Below are 13,165 nucleotides of genomic sequence, written 5' to 3' on the forward strand. Positions count from 1 at the left end.
TAGTAGGCATGTAATGACTAATAATAATGTTGGTGAAAATGTTCACTTTAATATATTTAAAAAAAAAAAATTAGCAAAAAATAAACTAAATAAAATAAATGTTTAAATCACGTTGGATTGACCCGAACCCAAAACTTTGGGCATGAGTTGAACATTTCTTGACTCGTAACCTGAAGTGACATCCGAGATGTTTCCTGACCCAACTCTAATTGACAGGTATCCATTCTATTAGATTGTGAAGTATATAATTTTAACCAATTATTATATATTATAAATGGATGTATTACGCTTTGAACTACTTCATTCGCTCAAAAAAATTGTCCAATTATAATCTAATAATTTTTTTTGAATAAAATTATAATTCAATTTGTGTATATGAAATATTGATATTTAATCAAAAATAAAACTATAAACTAACAATTTTATCCTAAAATTCTATCCAAATAGAATTATAAACTAACATTTTTATCTTATAAAATCTATTTAAATCTATCCAACGTGACGCGACACTTGGCGAGAAGTTGAAACGCCAAGTGTCGCTGTCTCGTGATCTGGCTAAAAGTTTAGCTTTATATATTAGTTATATGATATGATATACTGATAAACTAACATCATTGGGATATTGGAATTAGTTGAGTATTTGGTTTTAATTTAGTGTTTGTGGAGTAGGAGTATTGTGATTTGTGAATTTGATTTGGTGGAAAAGAGTTATGTAGGATTGCAACAAGTATCACAGTTTGATTTTTCTATGAAATAAATAAGATGAAACTCGTCCTCACGGTTATAACATATTGTTAGGCCATCTCTCATTCTCTCGCAGTTATTAATGTCATTTGACTTTTTATTAAGAATTAAATTTACTATAAAAAGAAAAGTAGTATTTTTAATTGTTTTGTAGCCAAAAAACAGTTAATCGATGAAATTTCAAGGCAAGAGATGTGATACATAATTGTCTAATACTTTCCATAATTGTTATGCCACAAGCTACAAATGTGAAACTGGTAATATTCAGCTGATCACGCCTTGACAATAGCTACTCCATATGTTTTACATGTCACAGCAAATTGATTAGAAGACAAGGGCGCAAAGCTATACTGCAATATCCAGCCAATTCCTCCACACCTCCTCATGTTAACAAAGACGAGTAATATATCGATGCTCCCTAATCTCCATATTGTTAAAGAGTTCAAAACAAAAAACACACAGGAGCCCGACATCTACAACCTTGAGGTATAAATGCATCTCATCCTGAATCCAATGTCCTGCATCACCCAGGCATTTAAAATTGTAATGGTTCTGAAATGTCTTTGAAATTTACTTATTCAAATATAGAGACAAATGAAATAAAACTACACAAACAAAAATGTTTTCTCAAATCATCACACTTTGGACTAGAGTGTGGCCTCCAAGCAGTTTGTACAGGATTTGAAATCAACTATCAAAAGCTTTGTCACTTGTTTAATACAGAGTACTCTATTATTCAATGAGACAATATAAGAAAATAGCAAGCTTCATGTGAAAAAAATAAATAAATAACCAATACAAAGTATATTATGCAAGAATATGTTCCAGACATACCATTTCAGTTAGATTGAAGACTGTTGTTCGGGGCTTGACCATAAGTAAATCCGTCAGCACCTGAAGTTGCAGGATAAGAAACATTTCCACCAGCAGAAGGAAAGCTAGAGACAGCAGGCATATTTGTCCCTCCAAAGCTCCCGCCAGCAGGAGCACCCTGGAACCCAGGCTGTGATGCAGTTGGAGCACCACCATTAGTAACAGGAGGCGTTGCTCCGGGTACTGATGTTGAGGTATTCAAAGGAGGTGGCCCAGGTGGACCATTTGCTTGCACTGGTGCACCAGGAGCACCTGGTTGTCCCGCAACTTGTCCTGGAGGTGCCCCATAAACTGTAAACAATTTGGAGCTGTTAATTAACTAAAAGAATTTAACCCCAAAAAAAAAAAAAAAAAGAAAAAAAAAAAAAGCAAACAGTACAGTAAGTGATGAGACAGAAAATAGCAAAACAAAAAATAAATACCCTCCTGTAATGCAATTAAACTTATGCTCATCTTCAATAACTGATGCAACAAAGAAAATGCAAAACCAAGAATATACAATACTTCAGGTAAGCATGTAAGATCTGCTGCGGAAACAACATACTTGTGAACACAAAGCCAATTCTATAGTATTAGTCATTAAGTACAGCATATCAGTATATTACCAAAAAGTTAAAACATCTTCGCTAATCTTGTATAGTTTCAGTCTGAACCGGCACAAGGTCTCCCTGTCCTCTAATCCCAATATAATTTCCACAAACTATCATCCATAATCATTTGTTCAAAATGACAAGAATTGACCAGTGTTACCTCATCTGCAGATCGCTTCAGATCTTAGAACAGGAAGTCAGGAACAGGATTGCAATTGCAGGTGGGTGATTTTATAATTTGTGGCCTTGTGGGTGATCTATTGGGTATCCTTTTTTCGGATCATTATTGGTCACAGGTATGAACTCAGTATACAAAATTTATAATTCTAAGGAAAAATGATACAGTAATATATAAACAGGCATATTTATAACTTTCCCTAACGATAAATCAAAGCCACTCCACCATCACCGGAGCAGACAACTAATCTCTCATGGCTGACCACACTAATGACATAAAAAAAACCCAGATATTCTATTCAAATGAACATTCCTAAAAAAGACCCAACATTTTGAACAATATATTTCACATACTACCTCCGTTTCTGAAAGTTCGACTCATTTACTATTCATGTAGTCAAATAAAATATATTAACAAGTTTGATCTTATTAGATTCCTGATGATAAATATTTCAAATATTAATTTTTTAAAAATTTTACTTATACATAGACGAAGTTATTAATGGTCAAAGATGTTAATCGGAGACCGTGCAAATGTAAAGTGAGTCGAACTTTCGGGAACGGAGGGAGTATTTCACTTTCAATAAACACAAGTCTCATTTCTCAAACTCTAGATCTCAAAGTTCCCTTGATTTGTGTTCCCTTCATTGCATTTAATCTACCGTCTACAAACAGAAGGTGACAACTACATGTTTAGTAATGTCAATTTGGACAAACTAGCTCATGCACCTGATTAAATTGGCACCTACAAACTGTGATTTGGAACAAACAACTTAAAATATACTCTGTGGAGGGAGAAAGATAATTAGGTAACACAGGGATTGACTATCGGCATAAAGTTATCCTTCCAAACCTTGATTAGCAAAGGCTCAAAACAATACCATTGATTTAAAAGTCCATTGACGTCTATTTAACAACACTTGAGTCAGAAATGCCATTGTACATTGAATGTTCAAAATTATTTCCTTTGTTATTAAATTATTGCAACACTTCACTTTTAGGAGGTTGCAAAAATAATGTCAACATTACTTTCTACTGATAATGGGTTTCCCTATCTCTCCTCTTATCACATGGGTCCCTCTATGTATTTCACTCTATCAATCCCCTCATCATATGGGTCCCTCTATGTATCTCACTTTAGCAATCACCTCATCACATCGGTCTCTCTATCCAACTCTCTCAATCTATCTCCTCATAGCATTCCCTCTATCCAACTAAACCAAGTTCTATGCACTTGAAGAACACAAAAGGAGAAGAAAAAAACCTTCCATCTCTGCGAAAAAGCAACACAGACACCTTCCCCCCCCCCCCCCCCCCCCCTTCTCTCTCTCTATCCCCTCCTTTAACAATACCCTTAATCTGAGTTTCTAGGGTTTTAAACATTGTACAGTTCATGAATCATGACCCAAACTAGATCATTTGAAACACATATCTTGAGTAGCATATAAACTCATGCCATAGGTTGCTGTTGAGAAGGGATTCAAACCCTTACACTTCGATTTGAAGCCACCACTAATCCACTGAGTCCTAAGCCACACCCAGATAAAATTGGTTCCAACAAATGCTCTCAAAGAATAGAAACCTTTCCTCTCCAATCACTTCGGATTGTTTCTTTCTAAAAGACCAAGGTCAGTGAATTATTAAGTTTATGGTTGTGTAAAACTGACCAGCAATAAGGGACTTATTGAGTCGCTAACAATGAAGCCATGCACATATGTTCAATGTATTTGCTAAATTTTGACACAACCTAGTTAGCAAGAAGTGCTACAACATTTAGCATTCAACATGAAAGCTGGAACCAATCTGAAATCCCCGGTCAAATTATTCTCTAGTCTGATCAATGAAAAAAGGTCATAGTGACCACAAGATAGCAATAAGAAAAACTTCAAAGAAATATTCTAAATACCTTAGAGCCCTAGCTGAAGTAAATAGTATGTTGTAAAGCCTATAAATAAATGGGACATTTTCTGGTAAAAATATGCCTCTCATAGGGACTATAATCATGAGGAAAGAAAGCCTATTCCTAATCTAGGAAAGCACAAAGGATCCTTTCCCTATTTTACATGTATATATAGTTCTTTACTGATTCGGATCCTTGTTTACTAAACAGGAGCAACTTTAATGATACTTTGTTTTACATAGTTTGATTGTCCAGCTACTGACCTACTTATCTTGATATCTCATCAGTGGTATGATCCCATTTGAATCCTTAAGCATCATATGGTAATCAGTTAATTGATTATTTAGTTATGTTTTCACTAAGCTGCTTGGATTATCTTGCAGTCAGAATTTATAAGGAAACATGCAATGTAACTGAATATTAAAAGATCTGTAATTTTCCATAAGATAAAATATTTGATCACATAAGAAAACAATAAAGATTGAAAGCATCAACTTACCCGGAAAACCAGGAGGTCTAGGAAAAACAGGTAGCCTGATCCCTGGAGCCATTTGAGCATTGGGGGGAAGGGAACCTGGAATCGGCAATGGTGCAGGAAGAATAGGTGGTCTAACACCAGGTCTCCATGCTGCATAGGCAGCACCAATTTGAAAAGCACCTTGGCCACTAAGATGCTCCTTGATTCTCTGATCAATCAAACTTTGCGTTTGTTGCTCCTCAAATTGTTGATAGTATATCCGTACATTTGCCTAACATCGAATACAAATAACAATCACAAATAATTTGCCGGAAATGATCAAAAGCATAGGTTATTCAATTAAGAATTTTGTACAATTGAATCAAATTTGGAAATATTGTTCTTTCCACTGCCTACTGAGGCAAAGCTAGCTTACCTTATGCTTATAACCTGCATTATGTTGCTTCCTGACAGAAGGCTGAGAGCAAAAACAGTATGTCAGCCAAACAAACATGGGGTTGATACATATATTTTCTAATATTCTACGCCAACAAATGAATATGTCCCTCTCACATTTCTTCTCCCAAAAACTGAAATAAAATCATCACTCTAATCTTTAACGTGGAACACAAACACAGGAATCAAATTATACGAGTGAAATGCCAAGTACATATTCTAGCCAACTCCTATATGTTTTTTACCACACTCACATTGGAATTCAATAATTAGAGTTAAAATACAAACAATCAGCATAAATCAATTTTCGAGAAAAACAACACAAAAAGTAATAAACACATAATCAAACTTTGAAGCGCAACAAATTTGATAAAACAAATACTTACAGAATCATGTGTCAAGTAAGTGTCGCAGTAATCACAATAATACCTGTCAAAAATTCAAAAACAAATTAACGATAAAAGTAAAAATAAAACCTAAATAACTACCTTTCGAAAAAATTTCAATCCATATTTTGAAGAACAGCAAATACATTACCTAGGCATTGGGTTGAGTTATGTTATTTTATAGAATTTATACCACCAGCTTCTACTCAACGGAGTCCGATTTGTCAGCAAAAACCCTGGTTAAGTATAGAAAATTTTGAATGCGACAGAGTTAGCAACGAAAGCAATTGAGGCAACCAGTGATTTTAGCACCTTCAATTCTTGTAGGTTAAGAATGTGATTAGCAAAATTTTTAGCAACAAAAGATCTTTCCGAAAAATAAATTATAGCCAATAGTCCAATAATCCAATTTAAGAACCCTAAATTGAGTAAACTGAGAATTAAATTACCGAAAGTGTGGAACTAAACCCTTAGATTGAAAAATTGATATTCGAACATTTCAATGATTAAGAAAAACTATTACCTCAGAAGCTGAATCAATGGAGGAGAGAGCTATCAAGCCGCTTCAATGGAGGATTCAGAGTGCGTTTCAGTGGAGGTGAGAGAGAGGGAGGGGTGGAGCGTCGCAGCTTACTGGAGAAAAAGTTCGGGTAAAATTAGACGTAAGAGGGTTTATTGAGTCTACCACGGTAATACGGTATAGCACTATAGCCCCACCACCAATCCACATTATGTTAAATTTTTTTTCTTTTTTTTTGATAGGTACATCCTCATCTAAAGATTGGCAACGGGTCATGCCGTGCCGTCGCGGGCCGTGCCTGGCCGTGCCGCGGTGGTGGGCGTGTCGTGCTGTGCCAAAATTTGGTACACCCCAGCCTACGGCACGGCACGACACGACCCACGTGCCTGGCGGGCCGTGCCGTGCCGGGGCGCGGGCCAACCCGTGCCATTTTTTTTTTTTTAATAATAAATGTAAATAAAAAAAACGATATATATATAATTTTTAGTACAACTAAATTTTATATAATAATGTTATTAATTTATGTTTATGATAAATTAAGTTTTTAATAATAATAATAATAATAATAATAATAACAATAATTATAACAATAGTAGATTACTTGGGTCAATGAGATCTCAGGTAGGAGAGGTTAGGAACGACGTTGTCCAGAGCCCAAGTCCCGCCTTAGATAGAGCTCACTAACAATCAAAATTATCCACAATAGAAATAGAAACTAGTTTTTATATAAATTAAGTTCCATGAAAACAATAATAACAATAATAATAACAACAACAATAACAACAACAACAACATTAATGATTATAAAAATAATAATAATAATAATAACAACAACAAGAAATCAAAATAAAGTTGAGTTAGATCTTACAACGACGCTTCGATTGCTTTCCACTAATAAATTTCCGGAACTTATAATTTTTTTGTAATTAATTTTTATAATTGAGAGAATTAGAGAATTTAGAATTATATGAGATTTTATTTTATTTTATTTATTTAGTAGAGTTTATAAGAGAGTAGTTTTTGTTTTTTTTTTTGGCACATAAGAGAGTAGGAATTAGAGAATAAGAGAGATGAGTTGATGAATTGTGGAAAAAGTTGGATGAAGAAGTGAAGTATTATAGGAAAATTTGGGAAGCAATTTGGCAAAAACTAGCCGTTAATGGCTGTTGCAAAGTAGCCGTTTATAGCTGTTGGAAAACGGCTACTTGCACAAGTCGTGCCCGGCGGGTCGCATGCCGTGCTGGGCCGTGCCGGCGGGCCGTGCCACGGGTAAAGGTGGGCACGGGCCGTGCCGGCACGCGGGCGGCACGGGCCCGGCACGGGCACGGGGGTCGGCACGGCACGGCTCGGCGGCCCACCTGTGGGCCGTGCCGTGAACAAAAATCCGGATTCCGGCACGGGCACGGCACGTGGCACGGCGGGTGGCACGGTGACCGGCACGTGGGCCGGCACGCTGGCACGACCCGCCGGCACGGCACGTGGCACGGCCAGGCACGGCCCGGCACGAAGCCAGGCACGGCACGGCACGGCCCGTGCCTTATTATTATTATTATTATTGTATTCTTGGAACTACTTAATTATATAAAAACTATTTTCTATTTTAATTGTGGGTTATTTGGATTGTTGAAATCTGTCTAAGGCGGGATTTGGGCTCTGGACAACGTCGCTCCTAACCTCTCCTACCTGGGATCTCATTGATCCAAGTAATCTACTATTATTATAATTATTTTTAAAAATTTAATTTATATAAAAACTACTTACTAATTAATTCTCATTGATCTCATTGTTGTTAATTGTTACTTTGTTATTGTTAGTTGTGTTATTATTATTAATTAATCATGGCATCAAACCCGAACGTTATTATTAATTAGTGCGTCGGGAAGAGTTCTAGACGATAAAAGAACAAGACTAAAACCCGAAACACTTGAAATGTGTGTTTGCTTCAAGGATTGGTTGGATGCCGAAACTCGTTCTCAAGATCGTACTTATGCACAAAACGACGACGATGAAGGAACGTCGACTTCTTTTAGTTCTCATACTTCTCAATCCACTCAATTGGCGGATGAACTTGAACCTCTAGGAGACGAAGACGAAGATGAAGACGAAGGCGAAGACGAAGACGAAGACGACCAATAATAATTACATGATTACATATTTACATTATACACTATTGTATTCTTTTTGTATTATCGAACTTCGTATTCCGTATAATAAATGAAGTTATTCAATATTCATACACTATTGTACGATTTTTAATTATCATTACTTATTTTGTAATTTTGTATTATTGAATTATCGTACATTCGTACCGGCTACCGTCATATAATAAAATAAGTTATTCTTCAATTTTTTGTGTTTTCGGATTATCGCACACGTATTTTTTTTTATTATATGCATTGTTGTTTTTAATTCGTTTTTTTTATCATTTTTTTTAAAAAAAAAAAGAGTGGCACGGTTTGGCCCGCGGCCCGGCACGGCACGGCCCGCTAGGCACGTGGGCCGTGCCGTGCCGTGGGCTGGGGTGTGCCAATTTCAGGCACGGCACGGCACGGCACGCCCCCACCCCGGCACGGCACGGCCCCCACCCCGGCACGGCCCGCGGCGGCACGGGCACGGCCCGTGCCCATGTTTAGCCACGGGCCGACTGACCGTGCCGCCCGCCGTGCTCGTGCCTTGCCTATTTTAAAAAAATTTGTTCACGGCATGGCCCACGGCCCACACCTGGGCCGCCGTGCCGGGTCGTGCCGCTGGTGGGCTCGTGCCGGATTCGTGCCGGGCTCGTGCCGCCCGCGTGCCGGCACGGCCCATGCCCACCTTTAAGTTCAGGTCATAAAGTATTGGATCAAATCATTTGTTGGTTAACATCAGGTCAGGGTCAGGCCGGGTTACATGTCACTACTTTCACCTTATTGTTCGGGTACAAGTCAGATACATATCATTGCCAGTTCAGGATGGGTTCTCGGGTCGGGTCAGTTTTGGGTGTTTTTGTCCCTTGGGAGAGTTACAACTCGAAGACTGGTCCTGCTGACTCTGTACCTGCAAAAACAACGGAGACACCGGTTGGGTGGTGCTCCGCCTCCAACGCTCAAGTTAGTAACTTGAAGGAGAATAAAAAGTGCGGAAATTTAGGTGGGGATCTGCTTGGATTCCAAGCTCAGGTGTTCTCTGATGAGAGAGAAAGTAGGATGTAATAAATGATAGTAAATTTCTGAAAATAATCATGTCCCCATTTTGGGGGAATATCTCCCTATTTATAGGGTCCTTGGGAAAAGTGCCCCTTCCTAGGTTATTTTAACCTAGGACTGATGGGCTGCGCCGCCAAATAGCGGATTTTTGGGGAATTGGGCCCTTGAAGGCCGCAACTCTAAGGGAGTATCTGGAGAGGCCACGTGTCAGCTGGGGATTGGTCAAGGGTGACTTGCCAGCCTCTGACACGTGGCACCTCCTCATTGGTCCACTTGTCGTGGGTGAAAATACCCCAAACATCTATAGTTAAGTGAGAGTTAAGGGCTATTCATCATATTAAAATATTAAATGGTGGTTTTTGTTTTTCTTAATTTATAAATTAATTTAATTATTAAATAGTTAAGTGAGAATTAAAGGGTAATGAAAAGAAACGAGGGGAAGTAGAGGTTAATTAAGTGTATTAGAGGTAATTGGTTGCTTTGCCGTTTTCAGATTTTTTCAGAACTCAAAGTAAGGTAACCATCCGTTTCCTTCTTTAAGTTTTCTTCTTTTTCCTTTTTCTTTAGCCTGTATACGCTCATTTCCGGCTGTATACATTAACTTTTCAAAAAATAAAATGAACTCTCCATTTGCACACACGGCACTGCCTAGGACGCTCAGCCGGTCACCAGGGATGGCTGAGTCTAGAACCGGGGGTGCCTTGTCTGGAGTTTCTGGAGTGCTTTGCTCATCTCCGGCTTCTTCCCTCTCTGTGTCTGTGCAGGACACAATGGCTAGAACTAAGAAGACGACTACCAAGCCCAGCAGGCGGCGCACTAGGGAAGTGCCCGCAAGTGAAGTTGTGAGGGAGGAAGACTACGAGGCGGCTGAGCAAAGTAACTCAGCTGAGGACACCCCGTCTACTTCCAGCAACAGCGACTCAAGGGGAGACGGTGAGGAAACCGCCTCCTCTCCAGACCAAAGTAACTCAGCTGAAGAAGCGGCTGAGGAGCAGGAAGGATCCGGGGCGGAGGGAGAGAACCTCGCTGAGGCTTATCGCCAAACAGCAAAGAAAGAAGCAAACCCGGATCCTACTAAAACCCGGATGAAGCCTGGGGACAGGGCCCTTCTTGAAAGTGGCTTTGAGGCTTTCAAACAACAACACCCCTTTGGGGAAGACTGGGACATCATTGTCCCTCCGGCTGATGCTGTTTTAGCCTGGGGGGATGACATTGACAATGCAGACAATTACTTTGTCTGCTATGAGGCGGTAATAGAAGCCGGCCTCCGCTTTCCCCTTCACAGAGGCATCCGGAAGATCCTGAAGGGATATGACTTAGGAGTGTGGCAATTAACGCCTAACTCTTGGGTCAATATCCTTAGCTATATCGCCGCCTGCGAGCTCCAGGACATTGAGCCCAGCTTCACCGCCTTCGCCCATATGCACTACCTCAAGAGTGCCCCAGGCGGATATGGAGCGTGGTATACTATTTCCACGCTCCCGGAATATTTGATGACCTTAGACAAAGTGTCCAAGTGGGGAGGTTGGAAAGATAAATGGTACTTGGTCTCCTCCCCTCAAGTGAGGATAAACAAGATTCTCCGGCGCTACAACAAAGAGCCGGCTTTGGTGGGCCAGAAGTGCGTACGCCCAGCTCTTACTACCAAAGCCCGGGAGCAAATAATAGAGCCGGAGCTTTTCAAGACAACAACTGAGCCCTTGGGGGATGGGACTCACATAGTTGTTCCAAGAAACTGGATCCCCCACCCGGATTTCTTTGCGGATGAGAGATTCTTGTCCGCCTGCGAGTTGAGCCCTATGTTTCCAAAGGGTAGATACACTTACCCACCCGGCGGTCTTCCGTCTGCAACTTAAATTTCATTGCTTTGAACTTTTTCTTGTTCCAACTCTTTTATGTTTTTCTGCAGAGGAAGCAAGAAAAATGGTTGACCCAGCCAAAACACCGGCTAAGTCTGCGGCTCTGCTCCGCAAAGAGAATATTATGGCCAAGAAGGCCAACATTGAGGCTAAGGAGGCTAAAAAAGGCGGGATAAGATAACTTCAAACTTCTCTTAAATTTTTCAAGTCTTTTTGATACCGGATGACTTATGGTTTCCTTGCATTTTTGCAGGCTTCAACTGGCATCCTCCCCCGTTCCATGACAAAGGTCTTAAAAAGACCTGGGGATGAGAACCTTCAAAAACCGGCTGCTAAAACCGGGAGGAAGGCAACCCCAACGGCCTCTGGCGTTAACGCCAAAGGTTTCCCTACAACCGGGGGAAAGGGCCCCGAAGCCATGGCAACTCTGAGTGAAAACTCAGAGAAATCAAAGAAAAAGCCGGATGCTCATGAAGCATCGAAGGATGGCGAGCCATCCAAGGCTGCAGGTGGTGCTGCAGCCGCAGGGGAGGAGCCGGCGAGGGTCGACTCCAAAGGTAAGATTGAAATTCCTTGGCCGCTTGACTTTATGCGCGTCAAGACTATGACTGACCCTTCCGGGGGGTCTGTAAGTAGCCGGCAAAGAATGAATGCCAAATACGCTGCTAGCCTCTCACCAAGTTCTTCTTATGCTGCAGATGCTACTTCTGCCCCGGACCTGGCGGGGTTTGGCAAACGGATGGTGAGAACTCTCACCCAGTCGGAAAAGAACTCCATACCCAACCGCCACGAGGTCGACTTCGACCAGATTCTGGGGCAGCTGGCGGAGGTAAGTGAAACTTGCCCCTTATCTTTTTCATTTCTTTTCATTTCATTTTGTCTTTCAATTTTGCTAAGTGTTTAGATTCCTGGATGACCTTGCTCAGGTGATGGGCTCCGGTTGCCTTTCCGGAAGAAGCAAGAAGAGGTAACTGATGCCAAGAGAAGGGCTCAAGCCAATCTCAACTCTGCTGAATATGCCTATATAAATTTTGATGTTGAGATTAAAGCCCTCGAGTTGAAACAGGAGGAGCTGGTCAGGACTTTGACGGCTGCTAATGATGAAGCCAACAACAAGATCAGCGACTTGGAGCTTCAGCTGAAAACTGCCGGCTCCAACCTCAAGGCCTTGGAGGGGGCTGATCAGGAGAACACTTCCCTAAGGGCAGACAAGTCCCGGCTGACTGCTGAGCTTGCCACTCTGAAGGGCAAGCATGCTGAGGAGCTCGAAGCTGAGTAGGCTCGGCTCATCAAAGAGAATGAGCAGGACAATGAGATCCGCCTCCGATACGCTTGGGGGCTTCTCTATCCTGAAGTAGACTTTGAAGTCTACAAGCTGAGGTACAACTACGCCACTGAGGTGTACGATGCCAAGGTTCTCCAGGATCCTGCTCCGGCTCGCTTCAAGGAATGGGCCCTGGAAAACGGTGCTGAGGTTTCGGACACAGAGGAGCCGGACCTGGACGAGATTATAAAGGAAGTGAACAAGGACAGCCAACCTGAAGAGGCTGTGGTTCCGGATGATGTTCCTTCAACGACTCCAGCCCAGCCGGAACAGCCAGCAGCATAGCTCCCCTACTTCTCTGCGGCAGTATGCCAACCTTTTGCTTTTCCGGCCTATGCGCTGAGTAATTATGTAACTTTTATTTTTTCTTTGTCTCTTTATACCGGATGTGGATCCGGCTAACAATTATTTCTGGCCTTGAGCCAGTTTATTTATTGAAGTATACCGACTTAGTCGGTTTTCTTATACTTGCACAGTTTTTTCAATTTTTTCACTTTTGCATATATACTCAATATATATATACTTGTGAATTTGCCTATCTTATGAAAAGCATGCGGCAGGTACAAATCCGGCTGTCCTTGCCCCTGGGCGGCTGTGTGGTTGGTTTAATCTGAAAAAGGATTGATTGCCTTGGAAACTTCTCATACTTCAAAGAGTATGGGATGTTTGTAAGGCAATCAATCACAATAGTGAT

The 13,165-nt window shown here is 40.8% G+C and overlaps 1 protein-coding gene across 1 annotated transcript; it reads right to left on the reverse strand.

The window, feature by feature from the left end:
• Positions 1-922: 922 nt before the first annotated feature.
• Positions 923-6,254, reverse strand: LOC145568675 (uncharacterized). The gene is made up of 7 exons (XM_081628100.1): positions 6,107-6,254; positions 5,735-5,819; positions 5,584-5,626; positions 5,178-5,219; positions 4,784-5,033; positions 1,579-1,908; positions 923-1,262 (listed from the first exon to the last, which is right to left on the reverse strand). Exons 2-6 carry the CDS (start codon positions 5,740-5,742, stop codon positions 1,583-1,585), a joined length of 669 nt encoding a protein of 222 aa, XP_081484226.1. The 5' UTR covers positions 5,743-5,819; positions 6,107-6,254; the 3' UTR covers positions 923-1,262; positions 1,579-1,582.
• Positions 6,255-13,165: the final 6,911 nt, after the last annotated feature.

The sequence above is a fragment of the Chenopodium album genome, chromosome 11 (genome assembly GCF_948465745.1).
Source record: "Chenopodium album chromosome 11, dcCheAlbu1.1, whole genome shotgun sequence".
Taxonomy (NCBI): domain Eukaryota; kingdom Viridiplantae; phylum Streptophyta; class Magnoliopsida; order Caryophyllales; family Amaranthaceae; genus Chenopodium; species Chenopodium album.